The sequence below is a fragment of the Takifugu rubripes genome, chromosome 8, assembly GCF_901000725.2.
Source record: "Takifugu rubripes chromosome 8, fTakRub1.2, whole genome shotgun sequence".
NCBI classification, from domain to species: domain Eukaryota; kingdom Metazoa; phylum Chordata; class Actinopteri; order Tetraodontiformes; family Tetraodontidae; genus Takifugu; species Takifugu rubripes.
Window position 1 is genome coordinate 9052007 of NC_042292.1, and position 25416 is coordinate 9077422.

Genomic DNA, 25416 nt, shown 5'->3' on the forward strand with positions numbered 1-25416 from the left:
ACAAAGGGGGAGGATCTGGACACCAACGAAGTTCTGAAAGCCAAAACCTTCAGCAGCTAGTTTGCATTTGAAGATGAGAGAAAGCAGAGTCTACAAAGAAACTCAGAAAGTCAAACCACAACAGCAAAAATACACCTCCGGGACAAACAAGTAGTTCATCACACACCTTTGGTTCCTCGCAGACCTGTTCCAGGAACTGACAACAGGACCTTAACAGCTGTTGATCAATGATAACCAGTCAGGAGGGGCAACAGATCCATGAGGGCTTTTTCTTATTTAGGAAGCAGAAAGAAGGGATGGGTATGTGTTATAATGCAGCCGACCACCAGGGTGCAGCAGGGACATGATTTACTGGCTGGATTCATCATGTAGAAGTTAGCATGTTTTTCTGGTGTGATGCAGAGAGGTGCTGCTAGAAGGTAGTGAAGTGGAGATCAGGACCCCCGGATGATCCTCCTGCAACTCCTCTGAGTGTCCTTGAACCTCTAAATCCTCCAAGTTTCACTGCAGCTCACAGACAATAATCATTTAGTAACCCGGGAATTAAGGATAGGAGGATTTAAGGTTTGACCTTCGGGAAGAAGCATCCCTTATGTGAACAGATTTTTGCAAACATCTTCAAAAGAGCAGCTCCAGCAGCAGCTGTCCTCCATTGCCCTGCCCTTCCCTTCCTCACAGACGCAGACCTGAGGCAGGGAATGAGAAGTTTGAGCGTTCGCCCCCTCCTTCTCATCAGTGTTGATCTTCTCGTTGCTAATTCCCGAGATCGGTTCCACCATATCTCATCTTCTGTGGACCGTGATTGGTGGGTTGCAGAAAGATGAGCCGAGCAGAAGAAAAGGTGTTGATGTGACAAGAGCAGATAAAGATGAATAATTCTTGGGGTTTTTTTGTTTTGGTTTTTTTAATCTTCTTTCTTTATGAAGTGTTTTTCCAGATTTTTCCTGATTCCCGCAGTATGTTGGATGGGATTACCGGCGCCCGTGCTGTTTGGCAATAAAGAAAATCCTCTTTTACCACAAAAGCTGCAGCATTTTTCTTTTCCCCCCCTCTGCTGTTTGGCATTCTTTCCCAGATTCTCATCTGTGTTCTTTGGAATTCAGAAACCAGCCACATTCCCGGTCACTCTTCCCCTTCCCAACCTGGTTGACAGGCAAACGCTTGGTTATTCTGATGCAAAGCGTGGGTGGATGGCCAGGCCGTCCGACGAAGAATAAAAGGTTCCTTTTCACATCCCACATTTCCCATTCAGCCGACAAGAAAGGACGCGTCAAATCCAGTCTGAGCCTTTAATAAGAGCTGAACCTCAGGGCAGCAACTGCCGCAGAAACACTCCACCAACTCTTTGTGCCACAAATCTACTCAGCATTCAAGCATCACAATACAAACAGAAAATGAAGAAGAGCCTTCTTCATTTCATACCAAGGAAATGAAATAAGTTGTAGTTATTTTGACTTCCCTTCTATATAGTGATGTTTCTGGCTGAAAGCTGTTCATATTCACTGAACAGTAATATATTTATAGAAATACTGAGGCGGGGCCCCCTCCATGGATGATGGCATGGTTCTAAAGGACTGAACAGACTTAAATAACATCATGGTTCCATCAATTAACAATTTTAGGAGTGAAATGCCAGAGTTCATGCCAAAAAATAACCACAACAACCACAACTTTGACAGGATGGTGAGCTAATTGCTTCTGTATTATCACCGCTAGGTGTCGCCAAAACGCGGACATTTAACTGTTTGGTCTATTTCATGCCATGTTAAACGTGTTCGCTGAATTAGCCAGGCATACGAGACAAATTAATGTCAAATCGCTTGTAGAATTTGTAGATCTTCAACAAACATCCTTAAATTTTAAAAACAAAGAAAATCCTTAATCTAATATATTACACACTGTTTACAGTCCCAGAAAATTGGTTGTGCTGAATGAAGCTGCTTTCACAGGCACCTCCATCAATCCAAAACAGTAATTTAAGATAATACCATGAGAGTTTAGCTTCTGGCCTCTGCTTTCCCCTCCAGCCGTATGGATTTCATCATCAGCCTCATAATAAGGAAACACACTGGTTAATCAGCAGGCCGACGCTGCTGCAGCGTACGCCTGGATGAGGAGTCAAAGCCTGTTTTCTCACATACTCCCGATTCTGGGATGTGACTGAACAACGTGAGCTGAATGTGCTCAGAGTCAATTGTGGAGCCACAAAAATGTGAGAATTTGCACCAGAAATACATAAAAACTGAACTTTTTTTTTATGCGATGAAGCTGCCTAAACCAGTGTCTTTGTCCAGCTGTTGGTGTAATTTTATGTCTGCTGGAGGTTCTTTAGTTCCCCTCAGGCTGTCTAAAATGCAGCAGAAAGCTAATCATGCTGTCTGACTGCAGATTCTCTCAAACACTTTAGTGTCCAGACACTTTCTCATTGCCTCATAGATGCATTTCTAGCCCGAATAAGATCTTGCAGTTATCTGGTTCTACCAAACACGAGGCAACATGAGCAGGACAGGCCGTGACCCCTCTCACCTCAGCTGCTCTCCTTTCTGCTGAGGCCACTGGTGGCTAAATTAAACACAAAACACGACCTGACCTGGTGACATCTGTCCAGATTACATGTGGTCAAGTTCTAACATTCCATATTTTAAGTATAACTGAGACTTTTTCCTACACGTGTCTGTTGTATGACGAGATATTGACACTGTGACAAGGGTCACAATACTGTTCACTAATTTTGGATTTATGAAACATTCTTGTCACAGCACTGGCACAACATGCCTTGAGCTGATGAAATAACGATGATGAAAGACATTCAAATGTTGATCTTTTGACTTTTAAAGGTTTAATTTAATTTAAGTAACATGCTGATATGTGTTTTTTTTTAAAATTAGACATGGGTTTCCAAAGATTCGAGTCCTCTTTCCCACAAGGACGGTCCCTCTGTGATGGACAGGCAGCGGCCCCGCCCCCTAGTCACGCCCCGCCCTCTTCTCCAGCAGCAGCTCAGGTCTCCGGCAGAGCGGAGCGGACCTCGAACGCACCGCGGCGGTTTTTCTCTCACCTCCGAGAACTTGTTGGACCGGAGTCTTTACGATCTGGACCTTCTGTTACTTTGTCCCTTCGTCTTTTTTGATATTTGACGTCAATGACGTGAGAAAATACGAGGAAAAGTGACGTCGGGGTCCCCATCAGCTCTCCCGCATCCACTCACCTAAACTCTGAGCGCCCAACCGGCGGAAGGTACGTTCACTTTACACATAATTTACGTTTATTCCATCTTTATTCTCGTTTGATTTATCGTTTATCTGCATTGAGTTGCTGCTTCTGACGGAACAATGTCCGGAGAAAAAATCGGCTTCGGTTAAATGTAAAAACTCGCTAGGTTTTGAACGATATTCTCACATCTTTCCCTCTGTGGATGATCCCCCAGCTAACAGCTCAGCTAAAATACGTTCAAGTGCTCCAGACGATCTTTAAGAACAAGTGTTTGGCCTTATTTTCGATTTAATTTTAGCCCAACAATGTGTTCGAAGGATTTCAGCTTCCATTTAATGCGATTTGTGACAATGCTGCTCTCATGATTCATTCCGGGCGCACCGTTATTAACAGAATTCCAGTTAACATGACGGTCAACTTTACATTCAAGCGTGTCAAAATGGCTTTAAAACCACATGTTTGGCACAATTCTTTATTCAGCTCAGTCCAACAAAGTGTGTTGAACAATTCCTGTTCTATTTATTAAAAATCTCCCTGTACTGATGCTATACTGATCAATATTTACATTCGGTTTGTACTGTAATTACTTCACCCCTCGTACGTCATTTTCAACCAAAAACTCTTAATTATACTTAATCTTAAATATTTTCAAATATTGCCCGAAGAGGTTTTAATTGGGCTTTCCTGTAGTGACATTTCTATTCATTAAACCTGCTGGGATGTCCTGTCGTTGTATAGTATGTGAAGCATTTAGTTCAGAAGTTTTAGTCTGCGTTAAATATTCACGTTTGATTTATTACAACAGAGGATATTTCGGAATTACCCCTGCAGACACCCCCTCCAGTCAATCATCTGACCCTGTGTCACACACACGCACACACACACACACACACACACACACACGCACACACACACACACACACACATTATTGATTGATTCATGAACTCAGCCTGCAGCTACACTTGCTTCCCATAAAGATTCCTCTTTATACACATCAGGAATGACCCTCGACCTTCCGATCAGTACAGGTCCGTCGGTCTCTGGCATGTTGGTGTTTTGTTGGTGTCAAAAGTTTGTGTCTCCCTCCTGTGGCAGGTTAGCAACAGTCACAGTAGCCATTTTAATTATGCCGAGGTTGTTGATCTGACTGGATCCGATAAAAGGTGTGTTTCCATTTGAAGGCAGGAGCATCAGTGAAGAGACAATGAGCCAAAGTTTGAATAAAAACAGACAGAAACACACACACACACACGCCTGCCCTCCCTACTCCCTTTACTCTAAGCCTGCAAAACTCAGGTGTCATCATTTTGTGGCTCCATGCAGAGGTGAGCATCATTTTGTAATTAAAGGCCACTCAGGGTGGACATGCACACACACACACACGCACACACACAATCATGTGTGCACACACCAACAAGCGCAGACGCAGTTCCTCTGCTACTTTAGTGTCTGAGTACTGCATCCATGCCTCAGAACTGTAGTTTTCTCTCTTTTTGCATGTTTTTGTCAGTGTTTTCTGGTCTGGTTGAAACAGTGGCTCTGATCTTGTCTCAGCGGCGCACATAGACCACCAAAGTTGGACATGCCTGAATCGGTCCTGCCAGTCTTTGATTTTTCATGTCCAAATACGACATAGGCTGTTCAGGATTAATGTCTTGTTCTCATGCAGCCTGGAGTGTTCATTCTGAGTTCACCGTGTAATTATCCTGCCCTAATTAAAATCCTTGGAGTAAATAAACAAACTCGCAGTTACTCGCTTCCCTTCACCGTGATTAGGTATATTTATTACTCTTATAAACGGTTATTATTGTTTGTATTGTTGTCCTGTCTATTGGCTCATTACACCTGCACATTTTCAGGTACATTTTAATTGGTAATGAGGGATTAAAGTCTATAAACCAGACATGTTTGATGTAAATGCTTGAATCAGGAGTCTGAAAAGTGCAAATTGAAACACTGATGATGAAAAATGCTGTCAGATGTTTTGGAGGGCTGAATTTTGTAAAATGTTTCAATCTCATGAATCAAGGTTATTATGTTTTCATTTAGACGCTGAAATCATAAACACAACAGAGGCGGGTTTCTTTCTCTGATACTGATCTCGTTAATACAGCGTCAGCCTCTGTTGACGCCTCTGTTAAACTAAATTATCAGGTTGACATTCACCTCACCCTCTGAACTCATGGCGTCCCCGGTTACCTGCACGTTCATCCAGGTTCTCATTAGGACTCATTTCTGTGATGAACGGTGGCGGTTCGCAGCGCCTCATAACCAACCGGAGCCAGGCTGACCACTTTTCCTGAGGGGTTGAATTTTTTTTTTTTTAAGATTGTGAATCACTTTAAAAATTTGATGCAGAAACCAGAAAATTTTAACCCATTTTGCTCTCAAATCATCTACGATGGGCCACAGGGGAGTCGAGAAAAATAAAAGCCAGATACATGCTGCGAGCAGAGCTTCCCGACATGAATGTAGCTGGTATCATCATTTATTTATCAGTAGTTATTTAGCTCCTCAGATTCCCAGCATCAACTAACGAACCACTTTCATTTCATTGATGCTGAGTCAGGAGGCATCTGAGGCCCGTTTGAAGATGATTTAAGCGACTTTTATTATTTTTAGTCCTCCCCTGCCGCCTATTTAAATTCTTGTGCAGGAAAATTAAATGAAAGGGTTTCTTTTGTCTCCCGCCGCTTCGTCTGTGATGGAAAAAACCAATGAACTAGCTAGCATCTGGCTGCTGGAGGTGGGTTTTACAGCAACAGTAGAAGTGTCGTCTAATGAAACTTGCGACTCCCCGGCGTGCTCCTCTCTGGTCCTCTTTGTTGGCACAGTTACTGCCACAGAGGGTTTGACTCTTCCTGTCAGCAGAGGAATTCAATTTTCTCTTATTAACCAGCGAATGAAAACTTTCTTTGAACCCTATCAAGGTTGAACTTCACCTTGAGGTAAATACTGAAAATATTTCTAGGATGAAACTTGAGATTAGAGTCTCAATTCTGAAAAAGTTTAAGTTTACTGATTAAAGGTCTAACACCCCCTAATGGGCCCCCACCAGCTGGTCCTCCCCCCTGCCCTGCAGCTCCAGGGAGGTTCAGCTGCAGATTCCGAGTCTCCCTTTTCTTTTCCCCAGCCGTCGGCATCCTCGCCTCGCTGATATATCAGAGTAGGCGACGGTGTCTTTGTCCGCCAGCTCGTTATTGATCGCCTCCCTCAGGAAGGCTCATATTCCGATGGGAGGTGACGCGATTACTGACGGAGCGTTGAGCAGAGGGGGGGCGGGAAAATGAAACGGCTCCTCGGAGGAGTTTGACTGACTTTCAGCAAGCGCTCCCAGGTGAGCAGAGGCAGCTGTTAAACAAGACCCGTGTTCCCAGAATGCACCTCTGCTGCAGCTTCTCTTGTCCTCCAGAGAGGACACTCGGGGGATCCTCTTTTCACTTTTCTGAGCTCTGTGTAAAGAGCAGGCTTTCATCTTTATTCTAACTTTAACTTTACTTTCCCTGTAGTTTCGGGGAAGGTGGGACAACATCTTTCCAATGTCAGATGAAATTGACACGGAGTTTTGAAAGTTTTGGCAAACACTAGCATCTTCCAGCACGTTACTGCTGGCTGAAGATGTTTGTCTCCACACGTGTCTGAGCGCAATTGTGTAACCAAGTGGACGTGCGGCTGTCCCCCCGAGGAAACCATTGTTCTTATCTCATATTTTTAATCTTAGATCTTAATTCACTTAACACCTAGCACTTCAGCGGCTTCCTGCCTGTCTTTTTCTGCTGTAACCAGATAAAGCCGGTGAAAGCCAAAAAGAAAACTTGTCAAGTCATTCAAACAGAAGTTTTCTCTGATCTCAGGGTTGAAGCCGTGCGCGGTGACGCACAGAACCAACCCAGATCGAAGGCATATTGGGAAAATAGGGCATGGAGGATCGTAGAGGACTTCGGAAATCAGATTTTTATCGACTTACATTTGAAACCAACCTCAGGAGAAGTTGCTTCGGGGGGGACGTGCGTCTCAACTTCTGGGCAGTGGTTGAAGCAGATGAATGGTGCTAATTTTATCAGAAGGTGTCAGTTGAGGTTTTGTAAGTAGAGGAAGAAAAACAGCATCAAGCCGAGTGTCAAAAAGGAAAAAACCTACATGAGCTCAGCGTCTTACTCTTACAGCCTCCAGACTTACAGGCCGCCACTGAATTTATTCCTGCTCAAATGGAAAATTTGTAGAAAACTGTTTGATTGCTGCATGAGCGTTCAGACATCATGAGTTGTCGTAGCTGAATAGGAGGATGTCCAAACTCTGGGATATCTGGAATTTCTGTGGTAGTCAATTGCATCTGCTAACTAGACAAATGCTAGCACAACTGCTAACTTGTTTTGTAGATGATAGCAAAAGTGTTTGGCAAAGCGTGCACGTTGGAATGATCTGTCTGGAGAAATGATAACCCGGATGATTTGATGCCTGCTTCAGAGGTCTTGAACAACACCTCGTCCTGGAAATAATATTTCAACCTCGGGTTTTTTTTCTGGTTTCTTTATTGCGCTTTGATTTCTCCCCTGAATTGCACCTCTGCTTTTTCAGTCCAGTGCAAATTCCCCTCGTTCGGCCTCCATCACGTCTTCCAACAGCAGCTTAGCCTTTAACTAACGGGTGGTGTAGAAAAGGAAGCCTTCTCGGGGGCCGTGGAGCCATCAGCAGCACACCCAGAGTCAGATGTCAGCTCCCTGAAACCCTCTCTTTGTTTCCTGGGCCAGATGAGAAGCTGCCGATGAGTGAACGCTGCGAAGTACCAGCCATGGCTGCACATCGCATCATCAGAGCCACGAACAACAACCACATTCTCCCTCGGTGTAAGTCTGAGGGGACTCTGATCGACCTCAGCGAAGGAGTGACCGGAGCCAGTCTCTGTGACGTCAAAGGTCGGTTTGAAGCCTTCACGCCGACTGTCAGAAATCTGTTGCTTCAGCAGCGATCTCTCAAACCTCCTCTGTCTCTGGAAATGAACTGTTAATGTATTCTTGAAAATATCATCACTCTCTCTTACTTTCGCTTCATTGAAGGTTTGCTTACATGCTCCATAAACTCTAATGAGCTGAGCTAAAAATAGCCAACGATGCAGTAAATTATGCAGTTCGCCTTATCATACTTTTACATAGCAATTATGCAATGCTATACACTCCAGAACTCCTCAGATTGGAGGCATCTGTTAGCATCCCTGTAGCATTAGTCAGAATAAACCACTGAAGCACATCTGATCTCTGCTAAGCTCTCAGCGGGAGTGTTTGAGCCAGTTCTGACCTGCACTTATTCAATTTAAAAGGCCGAGGCAGTTCCAATACGGGCTGCTGGTTACACAAAAAAGGCTAATTGATTATTTTAAGGTTAATTGGGTTTCCTGCCCTCTGTTTCGCAGTGCCTTCTCCCAGTGCCTTAAGACTGGACACGTCGGCCTCCTACGGAGCTGCGCAGGAAGTGGTTGCCATTAAGGATTACTGTCCCAACAGCTTCACCACTCTGAAGTTCTCCAAAGGGGATCACCTGTATGTGCTGGACGCCTCAGGTGGGGAGTGGTGGTACGCTCACAACAACACAGAAATGGGCTACATCCCAGCCGCCTACGTCCAGCCGCTCCACTACAGGAACTCCTCCCTGAGTGACAGTGGGATGATTGACAGTCTCGGGGAGGGTTACGACGATGTTTCCAAGGAGGCGGGAGATTTGGGGGAGTGGACCGGGGTGAACCATAAGCCCTCAACCTTTTTTAACAGCAGCCCTTTTCCTGGGAACCCTTTTGTCCGTCCATTTGATCAAAAATGTAAAGATATCAATGGAACAAACACAGCAGACCTCGTTGTCTTTGATCCGCTGGGGTCTCCTTTGTCTTGCTCCAGTTTCAATACTGGTATTGCCCTGTCAAATGGGATCAGCAGCTGTAACATTAGCAGCTTCACCCCCACCAGTCCAAACCAGGAGTTAGTCCCCAACCACAGGGACAACCCCCTTTTCAGGAGTAAACGTTCCCACAGTCTCTCAGAACTGTCGGCCCTGCAGGCGCAGGCAGAACCAGCTTTACCCTCGTCGGGATTCTTCAGCGGTTTAAAAGCTCCCTCGCCGGAGCAGTTTCAGAACAGGGAGGACTTCAGGACTGCTTGGCTGAACCACAGGAAGCTGGCTCGATCGTGCCACGACCTCGACTCATTGGGTCTGAGTCCCGGATGGGGACAGACTCAGCCAGTCGAGACCAACATTGTTTGTCGCTTGGACAGTAATGGCGGAGTCATCCAGCTTCCGGACACCCACATCAGCATGCACATCCCCGAAGGCCACGTTGGCCCCGGGGACCACCAGCAGATCTCCTTGAAGGCTTTATTAGACCCTCCTCTGGAGCTAAACAACGATCGCTGCTCCACCTTGAGCCCTGTGGTGGAAATTAAGCTCAGCAACATGGAGACCAAGTCCTTCATCACATTAGAGATGAAGGTGTTTGTAACCATCAAGAAGGAAAGTTGCCACTGCGCAGAGCTGCTGTGTGTCCGTAGTGACTGTAAAGAGGGGCCTTACACGCCCATCCTCAACGCATACATCTACAAGGACACAGTCCAGGTGCAGTTAGATAGTCTGGAACCCTGCATGTATGTGGCGGTGGTGGTCCAGTCCCAGCACAGCAGCCACAACGTGACAGTGTGGGACCACGTGCAGAGAAAGGTGACTCTGGGTGTTTACGGACCCAAACACGTCCACCCTTCTTTCAAGACAGTCGTGGCCCTGTTTGGGCACGACTGCGCGCCCAAGACCCTGTTGGTAAGCGAAGAGGGCCGGCACACCATTTCTAACCCGCCTGTGGCTCTTCAGCTGTGGGGGAAGCACCAGTTCATGCTGGGGTTCCCTCAGGACCTCCAGGTGGGTTTGTACTCCAACATGTCCAATTACCAGGTCGATACCAGTGAGGGCACAGGGCTGATTCAGGGTTTCCAGGTCAAACTCGGCAAAGTCTGCCGGCTACTGTACATGATCAGTTCACACAACCCCAACAACATCTCCGATTTCACTCTCAGGGTCCAAGTCAAGGACGCCCTGGACTGTATCCTCACCCAGTTCTGCGTCCAAACGCCACAACCTCCACCCAAGACCGGGGCTAGGATAACGGGCCAGAGGAGGTTTCTTAAAAAGAAGGAGGTGGATAAGATTGTTCTCTCTCCTCTGGCTGTCACTTCTAAATACCCCAAATTTCAGGATCGCTGCATTACCAACCTTAAATTTGGGAAGGTGATCAAAACTGTGATCAGGCAGCACAAGAGCACGTACCTGCTGGAGTACAAGAAGGGCGACGTGATCGCTTTGCTCAGCGAAGAGAAAATCAAGCTTCGAGGGCAGCTGCGGACCAAAGAGTGGTACATTGGCTACTATCAGGGAAGGATCGGCCTTGTCCACGCCAAGAATGTTTTAGTTCTGGGGAAGGTCAAGCCCATCTACTGGTGTGGGCCCGACCTGACCACCACGGTGCTGCTGGAGCAGATCCTGAGGCCTTGCAAGTTCCTCACCTATATATACGCCACGGTGAGGACCGTGTTGATGGAGAACGTCGGCAACTGGAGGGCGTTTGCGGATGCCTTGGGCTACGGGAATTTGCCCCTGAATTATTTTTGTCGGACTGAGCTGGACAACGAGCCCGAGAAGGTGGCGTCGGTGTTGGAGAAACTCAAGGAGGAGTGTATGAACGTGGAGAACAAGGAGAGGAAGTCCTTCCAGAGGGAGCTTATGATGGTAAGGAGAACAATTTCCCAGCACAAATTCTCTGATCCATGTCGATACCGTGGGGCGATACTGCGGATGGATACTGTGGGGCGATACTGCGGATCGATACCGTGGGGCGATACTGTGTCGATACCGTGGGGCGATACTGCGGATGGATACTGTGGGGCGATACTGCGGATCGATACCGTGGGGCGATACTGCGGATCGATACCGTGGGGCGATACTGCGGATCGATACCGTGGGGCGATACTGCGGATGGATACTGTGGGGCGATACTGCGGATCGATACCGTGGGGCGATACTGCGCAACGATACCGTGTGGCGATACTGCGGATCGATACCATGGGGCGATACTGCGGAACGATACCGTGGGGCGATACTGCGGATCGATACCGTGGGGCGATAGTGCGGATCGACCTGCTTTTTCGTTAAACATTTTTACTTTTTATTCTGAAATCAGTGGCCTCGAGGAACCAACACAGCATTTTCCAAAAGGTTTCTGCGTCCTTAGTTGAGCTTTGAAGCTGAAAAAAAATCCAATTTCCCATCATTCTCGGCTGCTGGGCTGACATCTTTCCCTTGACTTATCCCCCCCCCCCCCGCCTGCGCGGCTCTTGTCTGTGCGGCCAGTCACATGATTGGTCGACACCTGGCCGAACAGCCCGCGGCGACTCGCAGTGGGAACAGCCGTCACATGAAAAGTGAAGCAGCGGGGGGTTTGAAATGGCTGCCAACAGGAGGTTGTGTGAGGGGGGACACGCTCCGACCTTTGGAGTTATTCCTCTGCGACAGTGACGGCGCCCTCGGGGGGGGGGGGCAGAGAACCGTCCCGAGACATTTCCTCTGCCTGACCGAATTATTCAAGCAGAGTTAGCAGAGGTCTAAGGCGACAATGACGGTAGCCGGGAAGGTTCCCATCCCTACCTTTGCCTTTTCTCTCCTTGCCGTGACCTCCATGTGTCCCTGCACGCCGAGGAGGCGCGCTTTTATGTCTTAGAGGAGTCTTTTGTTGTGGCTTTCTCTTCTCGTCCTGCTGGAGGATGAGCGGCACCTCGGCATTCTTATCTCTGAACTAGGCTCCATCCCAGCAGCCGCCTCCGTTTTCTCAATTATTTAGGAGGAATCAAAGCGGCGCGGGCTCAGATGTTCCTGCGTGAACTTGAGCGTTTTCCCCCGAGGTTACGAAACCCTTTCATCCACCAAGGTGATTTTTGTTCCTCTTGATCTCCATGGAAACCTCTGCCCATAAACGTTTGATCACGAGTGAAAGAAATGATTTTAATGAACAGCATAAGGCCTCACCCAGCGGGACGCTTGCCCACACGCCGGTTCCCTGACCTCAGGTTGCAGCCGGATCTTCTCAGCTGCTCAGACACCAGGTTTAAGGCTGCTGTTTGCTGGCACCTGCAGGTATTTATCATGTTTCTGCAGCAGAGCAGCTCTTAGCAAAGGCTTTAAGTCCATTTAATCATCAATAATCATCAGTGTCAAACACTGAGCTTTGGACCGTGAAAACAGGCTCCCTTAGATGTGTTATTCATGACGAGGGAAGAACTTTACAGACCTACACAGCTGGTTTAGATCTCGCAGATGATCCGTGTTTGGAGCGCCGGCTGAGGTTGAACTCTGATGTCAGAAGTCAGAGGAAAATCGGAACATTTACAGATTTTCTAAGATGTAATCAGCAAACACGCTGCTCCAGTCACGTCGGAGGAGTTGACGCCACTTTCATATCCAGACACGTTCATGAGTGGTTGTTCCTTCCTGCTCTGCCCTCGTTTCTGCTGTGGCGAAACAGTTGCGGATGGGTTTAAACGTGTGTGTGTGTGCGCGTGTGTGTGTGTGTGTCCTCTGGAGAGCATCTAATCAACACCAGGCTGCACAAACAGGGTTCGGGCCAAAGTCCTGGCCTCCGTGTCAGAAGGGAATGGGGCAGATCGAGTCAGGAATTCTTCTGGCGAGAACTTTGGAATGCTCAGCTGGCAGATGAGGCGTTTTCTCCTGTTTTATCTCGTCTGTTTAGAAATTCTGATTTGCGATCATAGAAGACATCACAGGTGACTTCACGAATGAAGATCGCAGCGCTTAAACGAGTTTATTCCTTCTATCACCTGTTTTTATTCTCCACACACGCTAGTTAATCCGTTTAGTGTCCGTTAATGTGTCTTTAACCAGCAAGGCTGACATGAAGTTGCACAAAGGTCATGAAATTCAACTAAACATGCTTAAAGTTAAAGATAAGGAGTTCCCCCCCCCCCCCCCCCCCCCCCGTTTGGAGGTATGGCTGCTAGTTTGAGGTTAGCGTGAGAGCCGACAGGTGAAATGTGAGCAGGCATTGAGGAGCTGGAGGCTCGGGGGGCACCCGACACCACCCAGCACACCTTTTACCTGCCAGGCTCCAGTTGCCAGAGACGAGCAGGAGTCCGTGGTGCTGACTGGCAGAGGAATAACGGAGGCACTCTGGAATCAGCCGCCGTTTGAAGATTCGCACCCCGACAGCTCGGAGAAACTTGAATGTTTTTGATACTCGGCAGCGATAAAGAGGTGTGAGGGGGAAGGTGGAGGACGTGGCCTCCGGTCGCCTGTGAGCTCCTTTCATCACCCAGGACAAAGCCCTCGCTGTTCACTGCGGACTTTGACCTTTGTTTTTGTGAGAGAAAGCTTTTATTTCAGTCTGGACCAAAACGTCAGGGAAGAATTCTTTGATAGAGTCCATATATGATTCAGGTGAAGGTTCGGACGCTGTGCCTGGACCAGGCACAAGCAGAGATCTTTGGTCTTTATTGGCCTGCTCGGGAGATAGAACTCATTTGAGACTAATCCAGAGCTAAAACCCTGCTCAGCATTCTTTCGGAGCATGCTAACGAGTTAGCATTGTAGTGATTATCTGCAAGGCTTCTCCTCCCCGGCAGGTTTCTGTTGCTCACGCAGATGTTTAAAGCTCTCAAATCTGCCCACAAACATCAAGAGATGAAACAGGAATTATTTGGATTAAATTCCCAGCAAACAATCAGAGCAGCCAGCACAGAGATACGGGTGTTACTGGTGTTGCCATCTGTGTCGTCGCTACGGTAACACAGCTAATAAATATATGTGCGGTCATTCACAGATTCACACATAAATCTGAGAAAGCTCTTCACACCTGTGACTTAGATGGACTTATGTCATATATTATATTTGAGAGTCATCATTAGCTGATTATTAATGTTGAAGAGATCAATCAATAAAACCCAGATCTGAACCCAGCAGCACCAGTTTGACTTAAAGGAGCAAAACCAGAAGAGTCACGGGTGAATAAATCTGGGGGGACAAATGTGTCCAGCTGACAACGTCCTTGAGCAAGAACCTGATCTTTTCCTCCATCTGCTTCTGATTCAGCAGAACCCCCCCCCCCACACACACACACCCCAGGAAAAAAACCTTCTATTTTGAATAACAAACTGCTTCCCTACACAAATTTGAACACATCCCATTTACAGACATACATTCAAGTGTAGCCCTGACATGTGCTTCTGTGTGTGTGTGTGTGTGTGTGTGTGTGTGTGTGTGTGTGTGTGTGTGTGTGTGTGTGTGTGTGTGCTATATATACACTTGTGTGCAGCCTGAATCAGCAGATGTCACAGAAGGCCAGGTGGTGAAGCGGCATAAATGCAGAGTCACTTTATCATGAACGGGACGCAGAATTCACCACCAGAACAGTGACAAAATTAACCTGAGTAAAGTCTTTAACTTTAATTGATCGTTAGTCGGCGCGGGCTGGCGGGGTTTCTGCAGGTTCTTCTGGACGTTTTGGGAACAGGCCAAAGAACGAGTCACTTATTTGGGTGCAGCTGTTATTTAAATGAATCAGTTTGGTGACCTGGCTAAACGCCTGTCATGGTGATTCTGATGTGACATTTCCACCATACGTGTCCTGATCCGCTTGTTGCAGGAAGTTAATTACCGCAGCGAGTGTGTGTGTGTGTGTGTGTGTGTGTGTGTGTGTGTGTGTGTGTGTCTGTGTGTGGCTCCAGTTTTGGAAGATGCTGTTTATCTGGCTGTTAGCGGTGCGATCAGTGGCGTTTGAAGCTAGCAGCAAAGCCTCCCCCACCCCCACAGAGACCCTCTCAGCTCTCGCCACTTTGAAGTGTGTTTGTATATCAGATGCTGCAGCAGACGAGGCCCCCGCTTCCCAGAGCTGAAATCTTATCTCTGCGTGGACACACACACACACCCCCACACACACACACACACACTCCTGGAGCGTCTTCACCTCGGGGAGCAGAACAAACACGGATCTCCTTTGAGAAACCTCCTGCCTGCAGTGTGTTCCGGTCAGCTGCTGTTATCAGCGCTGACGTCTGCGGAGTAAGGACGTGCACGCCGCGGCGCTGTGAAGGGCGAGGCAGCTGACAGGCGTGTGCTCTCGCCCTCGCCGTTGCGGCGGTCCACCTCTGACGGATGGAAACACGAGCGTTGTGATGGGATCAGTGTGACCACCAGCTGATCTATCAGCTGCTCCTCCGTCCTGCTTGTTGTTGTGCTCCTCCGTTTCACGCTGCTCTTTGATTTAAACCTTCACACACACACACACACACACTGATGGTTAATCCCAGTTTTACCTGCACAGGAGAGGAGAGACGAGAGCATCTGTCCCATAAACACTCAGGCTTCTTCCCGCTTGTGTAGCCGCGTTGTTCCAGGTGCTGCTTTTAGAAGATAAGCTCCATTTTCAATCCTGTTTGGTCTCTTTCCTGGTCCAGGCCCTGTTGAAGATGGACTGCCAGGGCCTGGTTGCCAGACTGGTCCTGGATTTCGTCCTGTTGACCACGGCGGTGGAGGTGGCGTCTCGGTGGAGGGAACTGGCAGAGAAGCTGGCTCGAGTGTCCAGACAGCAGATGGAGGCTTACGAGGCTCCGCATCGAGACAAAAACGGCCTGCTGGACAACGAGGTGACCACCGGCGTCCTCATGAGGCCTCTTCCAGTCATGATGGTCCACATCCATGGATGTAAAGTTCTGAGAGGAACCTTTTCTTCTTCCTGTCCTCACCTAAACTCCTCCGTCTTCTCTCCACCCTCAGTGCATGTGGAAACCAGCCTACGACTTCCTGCTGACCTGGGCCGCCCACATTGGGGACAGCTACCGGGACATAATCCAGGAGCTTCACGTGGGCCTTGACAAGATGAGGAACCCCATCACCAAACGGTGGAAGCACCTGACAGGCACGCTGATCCTGGTCAACTGCCTGGACACGCTCCGAAGCTCCGCCTTCTGTCCCGTGGGTTACGGAGATTTCGCTGTTTGAGCGTCCGGGCCTGGTTCATGAGGAGATGCTGAGAACATTTGGTTACTGCAGCATCATTCTTACTTGTGCTCCCTCTTCCCGTCTGTCTTTCCTCCTCATCTTCTAAAACATCCTGTTTCTTAACTGATTCCTACTTTTTTATGTAAAGATAAAAGGCATCAGCAACACCGACACACACTTTGAACTTTGACCTCTTCAACACGGTGAAGACCATCTGAATCCTCTTAGCTTTAATTAGCAAGCCGCGAATGCTCCCACCTTTCTTCAGACCTCCAGAACCTGCTCTTTACCTTCAAACCTTTGAAATGCTCCACGTAACCCTGACAACCAGCTTCAGATACGCTTGAGTCTCCAGAAATCTGGCCCAAATCCAATCCGGTGACCTTCAGATCCGAAAGCTCTGGAGTCACTGGAAGTCTCTGAAGCTCCGAACACCAGAGCTTCTCACCTCGCCGATGTTTGACCTCATTTTGTGGAGACAGTGTTGAAATACTTCAGCTAACCCAGCCAGGAGAGCCAGTCTGGACCAGATCTTGGTGCGTTATGACACAGCCAAATTTAAAGATCTTTCTGAGGCTTTTATGGTGTCACGATTCTTCTGCCGGGCGAAATAATCAAGTGTAAGTGAAATCAAAACTTGGCTAGCAATGACAAAGACAGTTAGCCCAAAGCTAATGCTAACATCGTGCAACACATAAAGAGTATCTGTTGTTTTGAAACAACACACAGGAAACAATCAGTGTGATGTTTCCTTCATCATTTGTACCAGTAGAGTTTCTCATCATGTTACAGCTATAGCTACGCTACAGTTGTTGGTTTACAACTCAGATTTTTCCAGCTGAAATCAGCAAAGTGACCAATAAAGTGATGTCCATTTTTGTGGATAATAAAGTTAATATAGTAAAAAAAAAAGTGTTGGAAGCATTCTTAAGCTAGTGGGCTAAAGAGGTAGCAACCAAATGTGAATTGTTAAATGCCTTTTTATAAAATGCAGCTAATATTTTCACTTTATATCAGTATTTTATGATAAAGGTTGAAAATGACCTCTGAAAGTTTCTCATTTTTCTTTACTCTTTATCTGCGGAAGCCTCGCGTCTCTTTGTGTGATCCGTGCTTTGATGCTTTCAATGTCGCTTTCTTCAGTTAGCATTACTTTCTCGGCTTGTACAGCCTAACGGGAGGCGAGCGAGAGTCTCTATATTTGTACTGAAGGACGGCGTCGGGCGTCAGCTGAAACCTGCTCGGTGTTTCTGTTCAAATGCTTTTAATAAAAGTCAACGTTGTTCACGGCTCCAGTGGGTTTTTCCAGGTTCTCCCGCCCATTTCCCAGCCTCAGGTGTTCCTGCCCTGCCTGGGGGTTGCGGATCGTCGGCATGATCTGATGGTGCGTGCGAGCGCTCGCACGTGCGTCTCCTCCTGCTCTCCGTCCCAGGCGAATGCACGCTTTAACGCGCTTTAATGACAGCAGGCCATTTATCCCTCCGAGCACCGTTGTCCTCCAAAACGTCTGCGTTCTACTCGGATGTGAAACTCGATTAAAATAGGGATGAAATCTGCTCCCTCTGTTTTCCTCTGAGGATCCGGAACCTTCTGGATGGTCCAGGTTCAGAGTTATTATCTCCACGTCTGAATGAGCTCCTCTAATCCCCCCGTTGTTTATTTATTTTTGTCTCCTCTGACCTTCAGATCAGAGCTGTGTGGGGGAAAATCCAGATTTTTGCTTCTGCACTTCAGAAAATGCAAACCAGGTGCTGAGATGAAAAGAGTTTTGTCTCGTTTCATCTGCTGCTGGCAGCTTTTCCGGGGGATGTGTGGAAACCGACCGGGCTGCTTTTACCTCATCTGGAGAACTTCAAGAGCCCTTCAGAGATAAAGACGGGACAAAACAGCGCTCGCTGCTCTGCCATGGAGACGGGGGCATCTTCTGCTGTTGGCATGAACCCGCCGGCCGTGTTGACAGTCACATCCCCCTCGTTTGTCTTGGAAGAACAAAAACGGTGGACTTGACCTCATTGACCTCTGCTCCTCTTTGAAGCACAGCGCCATGATGAACGTTTATGTTAATGACAACATGTGTGGCTCAAAGGGAGGAAGCTGAAAAGGCCACATCACAGCAGCGCTGCAGAAAGAAGGAAAGAACACAACAAAATAATTATGAAATCATACAAACAACAATGACAAAAATACAAAACAGCATCCACAGCAGCAGGGGATAGGTGGCGACTTCAGCTCACTTTGGAACCAACGTTAAAAGGTCAAAATCACTGATTTTTTGCTCAAATGAGCTGTTAAACTCGTTTTACACCGTTTAACACTTGTTTGCTCTGAAGCTTCAGTACATTAAATTTCTTAGAATTTTATAGCTTCAGAACATAAAAGCATAGTTTGATTTTTTTTTAAAACAAAGCAGTGTTCTTTAAGTTTTATTTTATGGAACTGATGTTGGGGGAAACTGTTGATCTAAAATAAAATAAAATATGGCCAAAAACGCAAACAATCTGCGTCTACCGGTGTTTGCTGCCATCTAGCGGACATCTGTAGAGCCAAACACCGCCTGCGCGTTTTTAGTGAAATATATTTTCTTATAAATCAAGTTTAAAAAGAAAAAAATATGCATCGCAAGCCATTCTCTACTTAACTTTTATTCAAAACAATTTTAAAACAAAGATGTAGGAAACGATTTCCTGGGTGGGGTACTTTTCTGAAGCGGGTTTCTGAAGCCGTTAAGAGCTAAAGATTTTTATTAATCCGCTGCCATAGATGCTTAAAATAAACCATGCTGTAAATTACGCTGACAGAGTTATTCACTGTAAAGTTTTTTAATAACACAAGAGCGAGCTAACAGCGGAAATAGCAGGTCGAATGCGTTCCTTTCAAAATAAATTCCCTCTGTGGCTTTAAACGGGGGGGGGGGGGTTTGGGTTGTTTTTTTACATTCGAGATGCATTTTGTTTCCTAGTTTGTCTTCATTGCTGGATAAATTGATAATTTATTGCTGAGTAAATGTGAATATTCAATCAGACCTTTGGTTATGAAGACACATGATCGTGTTTGCTCTTCATGGTTTGGAAATGGTGGAACATTATTTGAGGGCAGAATGTTTAACTTTTTCCATTTTAAGCGTGTCTGTCGGACTCCGATGAAATAAAAGCAGGGAAGTCCTCTATTCCTCCACTCTAGCTTGACGCATCTACGCGTCATTTTTTGTATTTATCGACGTGAGCTACCTCCTTAAAGCGCTCCGCGGATATGAGGTGACTTTTACGCATTTGGACCGCGCCGCGGTGCGTGCGTGTGCGTGTTCGGTAGTTGGACTGACTCCAGGGATGCTGCAACGTGTCCTGCTGCCGGAGTTCCTCTGCACACCGAGGGACTGCGCCCTCCACGTCCGCTGAGCAGCAGAGACGCGGCTGAGGCGTAAACATGGACCATCCCGGGGACATCTGACGCGTCTGCTGCGGTGTCATCGCCGCTTCCCAGGCTGCACCATGGGGAACAGTTTCTCCAACCTGGCCTCCTTCCAGTCCCTGCACATCGTCATGCTCGGCTTGGACTCTGCGGGGAAAACCACAGTCCTGTACCGGCTCAAATTCAACGAGTTCGTCAACACGGTGCCCACCATCGGCTTCAACACGGAGCGCATCCGGCTGGGCGGCGCGGGGGCCTCCCGGGGCATCAGCTGCCACTTCTGGGACGTCGGGGGCCAGGAGAAGCTGCGGCCCTTGTGGAAGCCCTACAGCCGCTGCACGGACGGCATCGTGTACGTGGTGGACTCGGTGGACGCCGAGCGGTTGGAGGAGGCCCGCACCGAGCTGCACAAGATCACCCGCTTCTCCGAGAACCAGGGGACCCCGCTGCTGGTCATCGCCAACAAGCAGGACCTGCCCCGGGCGCTGGACGTCGGGGAGATCGAGAGGCAGCTCGCCCTGGCCGAGCTGAGCCCGTCCACGCCGTACCACGTCCAGCCGGCCTGCGCCATCATCGGGGAGGGTCTGGACGAGGGCATGGACCGGCTGTACGAGATGATCGTGAAGAGGAGGAAGTCACTGAAGCAGAAGAAGAAGAAGCAGTGACAGAGGACACCGTGACGCACCATCAGCATTATCCATCACCATAGAAACGCTGCAAGTCTCCTCATATATTTATAGCGACGCTGCTCCGAAAATTAGGGGATGTGTGATGTGATGTGATGTGATGTGACAGAAGAAAGAAGATGAAGACTGATGAATGTAGAGTCTGCGGATGGATGGATGGATGGATGGATGGATGGATGGATGGATGGGTGGGTGGATGGATGGATGGATGGATGGATGGATGGATGGTGTACACACCAAAGAGAAGTTCCAAACTGGCAGAAACCGAGCAGGTCAAGGTTGTTGCGTCTGACACAGTCACATGACTGTGACGTCTCCAGGTCATACAAAACCACCTCATTTTGTACGTGGAAACCATCTTTCATCCTCCAGGACGTCAGACTGTCGCTGGCCCGTAGCTTCTGACCTGAGAGGAGGATGTTTCTGCAGGAACATGCAGACGGGGCGCCGTCTTCGGTGCAGATAAAAGTGGCGTCGACTGTTGCCGGAGGTTAAACTGTGAGATTATTGACACAAACTGCTTTTACTGTTTATCCAGAGTTCCTCATAAACACGTTTAAATCCGCTGCACATTCATAGATGGTCAGAAATAAAATATGAAAGTAATGTTCAATTATTTCATTCAGATTTTGAATTTATGGAAGGATTAATTTATTTCCCATCATTTTACTATTAAAAAAGCCCAAAGCTATGATTAAAAACCTATAAGACTTATCAGAAAATAACAAAAATGAAATAAATTAATATCATGAAAGCATTTTGACAACAGTTAATTTTAATAAAAAGGTTAGCTGTGATGTAAAACGAACCATAAATGTGAAAAATAAGGTCTGTTTTTAAAAACCCGTAAATAAAATAATTTAAATGTACTGTAAAGGTTATTTTAAAAGGTCAGAGCTGCTGAATCATCTTCAGACTTGAGGGATATTTGCCCGTGTTTAGATTTCCATGAAATTTGTCAGGCACGGGCTTCCGTACATTGGAGCTTGTTTCTGGAGTGACACCGAAAGGAGCATAAAGGAGCGATTATGAACTTTAGTTCTGAGGAGCAGCTGATCCGGAGCAGCTGATCCGGAGCAGCTGATCGCGCTGAGATCAGCCGATGGTCAGGCTGCAGTTGACGTCTTCCTGGAACCAATCAGTGGTTTCCCTCTGTTCCATCCACGACAGCTTGTGGCGTAGCTGACCTGCAGCCAGTGTGCAACACGTCTTTTCTCTGCAGTATCCAGATGTTTGCATGACAGCTGCTCCGCTCAGAACCACCTCAGTAACCCTGCAGATACGGTGGCCTCGCATCGACACAAAGCAGAGAAAACACCGCCTATTTTTGGGATTAAACTCTTTGTAATGGAAGGTGTGTTTTGTCTGTTTCTCTCTGTCCTCGTCTGCCCCCACCCCCCAAAAAAAGTTTCTAAGTCGCAAAACCTGATGAAAGTGGCTTCAACCTGTAATTATGGAGGAACCGGGGAGTTTCCTGCAGCTTCAGAATGCTGAAATAATGTTAATGAATGTTAGAAAACTCAAACAAAACCAGAGTTTCCTAATGCATCTCAAACTTCTTTATTCAACCTGGAGCTTAAATGACAAACTTTAGTTTTCCTTTAAACGTGTTGAAACATCTCACCGGAGTTTTTCCATCTTTCATCAGGTTGTTTCCTCCAGGATGAAGATTCTTTCAGGCTCTCACCTGCGCTAAAATAAACCCAACAGAACTGGGTCCCTGTGCTGCCCGCTACATGCTGCAGTCATTTTTATGTTTCTGTCAGACTGAAGAAACAGTCGGAAAAACAGGCGCCCGTTCATCCTGCCGTGATGACGTCACCTGCAACCAGAAACCAGGAAGTGGATCCCGTGGAGGGAGTTCCTGCCCGATCACTGTGCTCAGCTGTCAACCGTCGAGTCCCCCTCACTTTTGCATGGAATATTAAACGGAGATGGAGCTTCGGCCGGTCAGAGGGATTATTCCAGGTGCTGGAACACAGCTCAGCTCTTGTTCACACTTTTCTCCCTCAGCCAGTGTTTGTGTGTCCGCTGGGGTTTAATTCAACACAATCCCAATGGTGAACTGCTCAATGGATGCTTGCTCAATCCCACTTCCAAGCAAGATGAGCAACACACACTGTGGTTAATATTTGCCCTTCAAGACCCGTTTGGAAAAGACTTCACACATTTACAAATGACGCAATGCATTTGTTGTTTAGGTGATCAGAGATTTAATTCATTCAAGGCAGTTTCAACAGTACAAACAATAATGTTCAATGAATATAGATGTTCAGTGCTGATGCTGGTCCTGACAGCACCTTTAACACGTCACGTTGTCATAGCAGCATATTCAGCACATGAAGACAGAGCATCACTGTCAGTGTTCTATCTATCTATCTATCTATCTATCTATCTATCTGTCTGTCTATCTATCTATCTATCTATCTGTCTGTCTGTCTGTCTGTCTGTCTGTCTGTCTGTCTGTCTGTCTGTCTGTCTGTCTGTCCGTCCATCCATCCATCCATCCATCCATCCATCCATCCATCCATCTATCTATCTATCTATCTATCTATCTATCTATCTATCTATCTATAATATTTTGTTGCGGCCCTTAATTGTAATGATCCCTTGGGTCCACCAGGGGGCGTCAGTGGAACGGTGGTTGGTCGTGGGGCTGCAGCTGAACAAACTCCGGTAATTTAAAGTCGACGAAGCTTTTCTCTCGATCCTGTCGTTTTGTGAAAGGGATACAAGGAGTGCCGAAAAAGAGGATGGAAACTTTGGTTCAAATCTCCGGTGAGTTCTTGTTAGCACTTTCTCCGCTGTGCTAGCTTAATGCTGTATCTCATTTCAACAAACAATTGGATTTTGATCCCTACGTTTTGGGAATCGAGTACATCTCATGCTATTGCTGCAAGGCACGTTTGTGTGTTTGTATGCAGCATCAATAAACACCCGTCTATCTTCAAACCCTGCGCAATATTAGTATTGATACTTGAGAAGACTAGAGAATGCTGTGACGTCGCCTTGCTGATGCAGGTTGTTCTTTCAGGTTGCACCTGGCAACATCTGCCAAAGGAGTCTATCCCAGCTGCATCAGGGGGAAGGCAGGCTACACCTGTGATTGAGTCACCCGCTCATTGAGGGGCCACAGATGGCATTTGATACCTTGCTCCAGGGCACCGAGGCAGTGTTCTGAGGGTGTCCTGGCGCGTCCCCCCAGTACCAGAACACCTTCTCCTGCTTCTCTGTGGCCCATCGACTGTGGCCCCGCCCCATGACTGATGGTGTTCAGTGTTGGTTTGGTATTATCACAAAATAAAAGGGTGAATTTCCTGACTGGCGGCTTGATGGAGCCTTGCTGAGCCACGTCGGACATTTGTAGTTCGGTGGGACATTTTTGTGTTGGTTGACACTGGTGTGTTTTTCCAGGTGTGACATCGGAACAAACGAGCACCGTCGCCACGGAGGACGTGGACGAGCTGGAGTAACGCGGATGCGGTTCGTGGCTCCACAAACACGCCTCTCTTCTTTCTCAGAACCACTCATCTATTGACGGTTTTGTACTCCTGTTTATGCCAAACTTGTATTTATTTCTCTCTGTGGACGTGTTTGTCCTCGCTGTGTCTTTGATTTCTGTGTTTGTCCATTTGAAAGACGTCTGAGTTGTTGGTTACCGTCACTGACGTGTTGACGAAGGAGCCAGTAAAGTTTTAAACGTGTTTGTGCTCATGCAAAGTGCTTCTGCTGAGGTGATGTGTTCTGCTGCCTGTGGCGACGTTCACGCTTGTTTCCATCAGTTTTAAACCACAAACGTTGGATTTTGACACCAACTGAACTAAACCGTCCACGTAAACCTAAATATCGTTAGTTTTTAGAGTATTTCCAGCTTTTCTGTGACCAGTTTGCTGCCAGCAAATATTAAAACAGGAGAATAAAGAGTCACATTAGTCCCCAAAGCTTTTCCTCAAGAAGAGAGTGTTGTATCAGTGCACTATGCCTCCCCAGACAGACGTTGCCATGGCAACAGTTTGACTGTGTGGTCACAGGAAAGTTTCACTGTTGAGATTTTTAAATTCCTGAGTCCCAGCGACTTGTGCACGACTCCGAACCGTTGCTGGTTTTACTCATTTAGCCGATAAGGGACATTTGGACCTGAGACCTGCCGGGACGTTGGTCGACTGGAGCTCTTACAGCTGGTTTAAGCTGTGAGTTTGTCCCAAAAAAACTGAAAAGGCTCCTTGTGTTCGCTCCTCACACCACGTGCACTCAGAAGAAACAAAGCTTTTTTATTTCTGGGTGCAGGTTTCCAGGAGGGTCCTTTGTTTTGTCCACACAAGGACGCTGAAGACGGCAGCAGTTTGAGAGAAGACCTCTGTAAACATCCAACTTTATTTCAATAAACAAGCATGTGCATGGACACGTGTGCTGGTGTGGTCTTTCAGGCCTCCTGCTAATTTAAAATGAGGAGTATTTCTAACAATTGGTGGCTGTCTCCAACACTTAGAGACTGTCAACAGCGTGACGGAGCCTGTGAGGACGCTTTCACACTGCTGCCATCTTGTTTTTACCCAGAGTCCATTGCTGTATTTACATCCTGGCTCTCGCCTGGAGGGACGTGCAGCTTTGGAGCCACCATTTCTCAGTCCACTTCACTTTTAAACCAGCCCGACAGACGAGCCAGAAAGATGTCTGACGGGAGGCTGATGGTCGCTGGCTGGAGACGTTCAAGTCCTGAACGCAGCGCCATCGGTTCACCAACAATCACACTCATCAAAAGAACTTGATTTCAAGTTCTGCTAGACGATCTTGCAAATATTATTTTTCAAGATGGAAGATATTGTGTTTCGTCTGCGATCTGGCTGGTTTTACATGATCGTCGTTCAGACGTTTGCTGTGGTTTCCGGCTTCGCTTTCGGAAACAATCAGCTCATGTTGCACCTTAAATTGTCCATTCGGGTCCCACGCGGGCGACCGTTCACCTGCAGCGCGAGGGAGGGGAGAGGCGCGCACGCGCACACGACTGCAGGCGGCGGTCCTCCTCGCGGCAGCAGCGTTCGTCTGCGCGAGGAGCTGCGCGGCGCCGCA

The 25416-nt window shown here is 47.4% G+C and overlaps 2 protein-coding genes across 2 annotated transcripts; both read left to right on the forward strand.

Moving 5' to 3' along the window:
* Positions 1-2998: 2998 nt before the first annotated feature.
* On the forward strand, positions 2999-17542 carry LOC101067021 (SH3 domain-binding protein 4-A-like). The gene is made up of 5 exons (XM_003966674.3): positions 2999-3237; positions 7966-8130; positions 8625-10975; positions 15709-15897; positions 16028-17542. The coding sequence occupies exons 2-5, from the start codon at positions 7980-7982 to the stop codon at positions 16250-16252; spliced, it is 2916 nt and encodes a 971-aa protein (XP_003966723.2). The 5' UTR covers positions 2999-3237; positions 7966-7979; the 3' UTR covers positions 16253-17542.
* Positions 17543-19222: 1680 nt separating this feature from the next.
* LOC105416794 (ADP-ribosylation factor-like protein 4C) lies at positions 19223-24066 on the forward strand. The gene is made up of 4 exons (XM_029840411.1): positions 19223-20376; positions 21995-22547; positions 22970-23124; positions 23381-24066. The coding sequence occupies exon 1, from the start codon at positions 19741-19743 to the stop codon at positions 20323-20325; it is 585 nt and encodes a 194-aa protein (XP_029696271.1). The 5' UTR covers positions 19223-19740; the 3' UTR covers positions 20326-20376; positions 21995-22547; positions 22970-23124; positions 23381-24066.
* Positions 24067-25416: the final 1350 nt, after the last annotated feature.

Excerpts from the sequence above, each read along its gene's own strand:
- LOC101067021 (XM_003966674.3), top strand. The coding sequence starts at position 7,980 with ATGAGTGAACGCTGCGAAGTACCAGCCATGGCTGCACATCGCATCATC. Across the intron at positions 8,131-8,624 it reads CAGTCTCTGTGACGTCAAAG|TGCCTTCTCCCAGTGCCTTA; the intron begins GTCGGTTTGAAG and ends TCTGTTTCGCAG. Across the intron at positions 10,976-15,708 it reads TCCAGAGGGAGCTTATGATG|GCCCTGTTGAAGATGGACTG; the intron begins GTAAGGAGAACA and ends TTCCTGGTCCAG.
- LOC105416794 (XM_029840411.1), top strand. The coding sequence starts at position 19,741 with ATGGGGAACAGTTTCTCCAACCTGGCCTCCTTCCAGTCCCTGCACATC.